This window comes from Bos indicus, chromosome 18, assembly GCF_029378745.1.
Source record: "Bos indicus isolate NIAB-ARS_2022 breed Sahiwal x Tharparkar chromosome 18, NIAB-ARS_B.indTharparkar_mat_pri_1.0, whole genome shotgun sequence".
Classification (NCBI taxonomy): domain Eukaryota; kingdom Metazoa; phylum Chordata; class Mammalia; order Artiodactyla; family Bovidae; genus Bos; species Bos indicus.
Window position 1 is genome coordinate 49,214,737 of NC_091777.1, and position 4,906 is coordinate 49,219,642.

Here is a 4,906-nt window from a genome sequence, read left to right on the forward strand (position 1 = left end):
GAGGGCCTGGCGTGGGGGGAGGACGAGGAGTCCTCTCACCATCTCTCTGTCTTCATCTGTGCGTCTCCACTTACTAGAACAGTGCCTGCCTTAGAGCAGTGGCGACCAGTAAATCTGATGTAAGAACGTTCTTCCTGTAGCTTCCAGAACCTGAAGACAGGGCCCATTAGAAACTTCAACTGGATTCATTAGATCCCCAGAAGCCAGGAGCTACAAGTCCCTAATACTGAGACGGCTCAGCAAAGGGTCCCAGAGCCTGAAAGGCATGGTCAGGTAGTGCCTGACGGACCCGCACGGTCACACTCGGGTGTAATGGATAGTCTCCGTGCTGCTCACACGAGAACTCAAAGTCCCGGACCCAGTGTTCAAAAGACACAAAGCGGACGCCTTTCTTGAGGTTGGAGAACACGTGGTTGACCTGTAGACAGAAAAAGAGATTAAGTCCCACTGTACCATGGCCTTCCCCTCAAAAGCTGAGTTGGGGGCCTTCTGGCAGATGGTATTACCTATAGATGGCTGCAACAAGGTCTCTACTTCCACACATCCTTCTAGAATCATGCCACTCCTCACCCAGGGGTGGGGTCTAATTCCCACCCCCTTGCATCTGGGTGGGTTTCATTGTAACCAAGAGTGTGGTGGGAGTGATGCTGGGTGACTTTCACCAAGTGACTTCCACAGCAGGATCACAGAGGCAATGCAGCTTCTGCTGGTTTCTCCAGCAGCCTCATGGTGAAGCCCTGAGCAGCTGACTGCCCCGAAGCTGCCATGCTGTGAGGAAGTCCAACTAGACCATGCAGGGGGATCCCATGGCCAAGCTCTGAACCTAAACCAAGAGCTGCTTGGCCAGCCACCAGCTGCTGTGTACACACTCACACCCCACCCTGCCCTTCAACTCCAGCCTGTGTCTGAAGGGAACGACATGAGACTAGAGCCAGAAACTCCCAGCAAAATCATCCTCATAGAAACTGTGAGAGGAGATAAGATGACTGCTGTTGATATTAAACAACTAAATTCCAGGGCAATTTGTTAATGCAGCCATAGATCATCATAGGTTCCACTGTCCTTTCCCACAGCCCTCATAGAGACTCACCTCAAAGAAGAAACCGTTGCCCAACCGATCGCTGGGAAAAGGCAAAGGAGAGAAGTGATGCAGGACGACCTGGCTGGCATCTAAAAGTTGGACAATTAGACGATATAAACAGTCAGCGTCTCGGTCATCGAACCACCTATGGCAGAAGGGAGACTGTGAAGCCTGAACTGGTCACCCCATCTCTTTGGGGGTTTGCCTGCCTTCACCTGAAAGGGCTTGCCATGCATACAAGTACCAAGTGTTGTCATGGGAACTGGCACCGTCAGTGTCACGGGGCAGCTTGACCCCATTGCATATCTAACTGAATCCATCTGCACCAAACACGCTCCGCAGCTGGTCTGCACATTCATTTCAGGAGGAATGACCTAGAATCCCAGGCTTAAAGGTGCATGTGCGTGCTAAGTCGCTCAGTTGTGTCTGACTCTTTGTGACCCTGTGGACTGTAGCCCTCCAGGCTCCTCTGCCCACAGGATTCTCCACACAAGAACACAGGAGTGGGTTGCCATGCCCTCCTCCAGGGGATCATCCTGACCCAGGGATCAAACCCATGTCTCATATCTCCTGCATTGGCAGACAGGTTCTTTACCACTGGTGCCATCTGGGAAGCCTCAAGGTACCTCCTTCCATTGTCTTATTTCTCATCCTATAATATATTTCAGTGGTGGCCAAGATGTCATTTCCAATGTATACAATGGTAATGTTTTAATTTTTTAATTGTAAAAGGTAATTGTACCTTTTGAGGGTACAATTTTTTTTTTTATCAGTCGTATAACAGGATCCAGGGGCACCTAAATATAGTGGTGATGGGCTATCCAGCAACATCAAAGAAACGACCTCCAAATAGATAGCTATGTTTTGATGTAAGAAATTAAAATTTAAAAAATTAGGAGTAATAGGCTGTACAAACACACAACTATCTTTCACAGAGACTTCATATCACTCTGCTTCTTAGAAACAGATGCCCATTCTACTTCTTCCTGTAGTATTTTGTCTTATTTCTGTATTAATATATTTGTGTGTTCTTCTGACTTACCTTTCATACTGTTCTGTGCCAATCACACACACGCGCACACACACACACACACACACACACAAATGACCTGTCAATATGAAATGGTTGGGGCTGACCACATCCTCCATTATAGTCACATAACGGAGGCCAGCCACTCCAGATAACAATGTGACTTAGCATGAAGTATGGAATATGAATTGATCTGGAGGTTAACACATGATAAAGCCCTAGTAAAAACTTGGGTGAGGGCTTCCCTGGCGGCTCAGTGTGTAAGGAACCAGCTTGCCAATGTAGGAGACAGGGGCTTGCTCCCTGATCCAGGAAAAGCCCACATGCCACAGAGGCACTGAGCCCGTGCACCACAGCTACTGAGCCTGAGCGCTAGACCCTGTGCCCTGCAACAAGAGGAAGCCACCACAATGAGAAGCCCGTGCACTGCAACTAGGGAGTAACCCCTGCTCGCCACAGCTAGAGAAGTCTCGTACAGCAGCAAAGGCCCAGCAGACCCTATAAATAATACAATAAAATAAAAACTCAGGGACTTCCCTGGTGGTCCATTGGCTAAGACTCTGGATTCTTAAGTGGGGGCGGGCGGGTTTGATCCCTGGTCAGGGAACTAGATCCTACATGCCAGCCCCTCATGGTGGAATTAAGACCCAGCACAGTAAAGCAAATAGATATTTTTTTAAAAACCCACTCTTCTCTACAGCTTTTTCTCCACTGAAACAACTGGCTTTGTGGCTGATATATAACCCTGTCTTATGAAGATAGGGAAATGCAGGCATCACTGTGACTTGCCCAAGGCCACAAAGCCAGGAAGCTGGGATTTGAGTGTGAGAGGTCTGGTTCCAGAATCTGACCTCTTAGACAACTCTTCTATCTTGTCCCCTCCTGAACCAAGGAGCATCTCATTTACAGACAAGACTTAGTTGGACCCAAATCCTCTGCTAGGATCCAACCAGGCATCTTCCAATCCAGGTCCCTTTGGGGGCTGAGAGAGGGTTCAGGGAGAGGATGTTGCTAAGTGCTAAAGCTCTGATGGTGATGAAGTCATTTACCTTCCTGCTTATCTAAGGGGCTGTTAAGAGACCTACATGAAGTCACCCAAACCAAGGCCAATGCTCAGCTAAAGGGCTGTTTTTGTCACCACACTCACCAGTCGGAGACACAGATCTCAATGTTTCCACTATCCAGGAGTTCCCGCCACAGACCCTCCTTCTCCAGGTCCAACACCTGCTTCTGTTGACACCACCTAGGAAAGAGGGAGCAAGGTCAATGAGAACCAAACAAGTACTGGACAACCGCCCTGACCCTGGGGAACTAGGGACATCACCTGTAGGTAGACAGGAACCATCTCTGTCTATAGGCCATCAGCGGGCCCACCCTTGCGTTTTCCTCTGCACCCCGGGCAGCCCCTGCGGTCAGCACCATCCGGTTCAAGAATCCTTCCATTAAAAAAAAAAAAAAAAGGCTGGTGACTGAGTTCCCCGCCAGCCCACTCGTCCAGGTACAGGCCTCTCGTCTTTCCCATGCCTGCCCCGTTCGCATCCTCCAACGTGCTCCCACAAGGACCCTTCCCTGGGCTCCCACCTAGGCCTCGAGAGCTCTGAGAGTCCCCGAGGAGGTTGCGTCCTATGGGTCTGCGCTCGCAGAAGCGGCCCAGGATGCAGGGCCCGGGGTCGTCAGCAGGGGGCAGGCAGGTGCGGATGACGGGCCACAGGTCGGGGTGTTTCCAGGGCAGGATGCTCCGCCACAGGTCCCAGCCGTCCACCACGTCTCGCCAGCGCCGGCACACTGGGCGGCATTGCTGGAGCAGCGTGCTTGGGGGCAGGTAGCTCAGCACCTCCTGGAGCAGCTCGTTAGGCAGTCGGTTCAGGTCCAACACCTCCTCGGGTTCCATGTCGGGAGTGGCAACACTGGCAGGCAGGCCCCCAGAGGCCCACAGGTCGTCCTCACCAGGCCAGGCTGCCGCTGCTGGAGACCCGGTGTCAAGACGTCAGAGTTTCCATGACCTCCAGCCTCCACCAGCCCCACCCCTACCAGCCACACCCCAAGGCTGTCACTCCCCCAAACCCCATCAGCTGCCTCCCTATCTTCATCACCCCCAGCCCCGTCCTCAAGTCCCCAGACTCCCAAGCTGTCCTTGCCAGGCTCCCATCTCCTCCACTCTCCACCGTGCGCCCCACAGCCGCCCCCCACCCAGTCCCCTCTGGGGCCGTGCAGCCCCGGAGCCCCACCCTGTATCTCACTCATTGCTCCTTGCAGGCAGCCAAGCTTCAGGTACCCCCATCTCTACATCTGCCCTTTTTATTTTCTGGCCCCTCCTTTCTTCCTACCCAGCACCACCCTTCACCACCCACTCCCACTCCCTTTCTGATTCCACATTCTCTGCCTGCCCCTCCCTTCTCACTGTCCTGCCCCTCCTCCCTCTGCTTGTACTTACAAGCCTGCCCCTCCCTTTCCTCCCTGGGTGATCTCCAGAAAATCCCTCCATTGGGCTGTATTGGGACCACCACTCGACTGAAGAAAAGCCTTGGAGGAGGGAGGGGTTGGCTGAAGTAGTCAATCTTGTCATTGTCATCCCCACCAGTGACCCCTTGGAGTGTCCCTAACCAGGTTGCAGGACTTCCCCAGTGGTCCAGTGGTTATGACTACACCTACCAATGCAGGCGACACCGATTTGATCCCTGGTCTAGAACGATCCCACACGCCTAAGCGCAACTAAGCCTGAGCACCACTACTACTGAGCCCACATGTAGTCACTACTCAGGTCTTCGTGTGCCCTAGAGCCCACACACCCTAAC

The 4,906-nt window shown here is 52.5% G+C and overlaps 1 protein-coding gene across 1 annotated transcript; it reads right to left on the reverse strand.

The window, feature by feature from the left end:
* Nucleotides 1-220: 220 nt before the first annotated feature.
* LOC109571718 (F-box only protein 27-like) lies at nt 221-4,355 on the reverse strand. Its single transcript, XM_070770213.1, has 5 exons — nt 4,205-4,355; nt 3,602-4,073; nt 3,259-3,354; nt 1,091-1,226; nt 221-418 (listed from the first exon to the last, which is right to left on the reverse strand). The coding sequence occupies exons 1-5, from the start codon at nt 4,353-4,355 to the stop codon at nt 221-223; spliced, it is 1,053 nt and encodes a 350-aa protein (XP_070626314.1).
* Nucleotides 4,356-4,906: the final 551 nt, after the last annotated feature.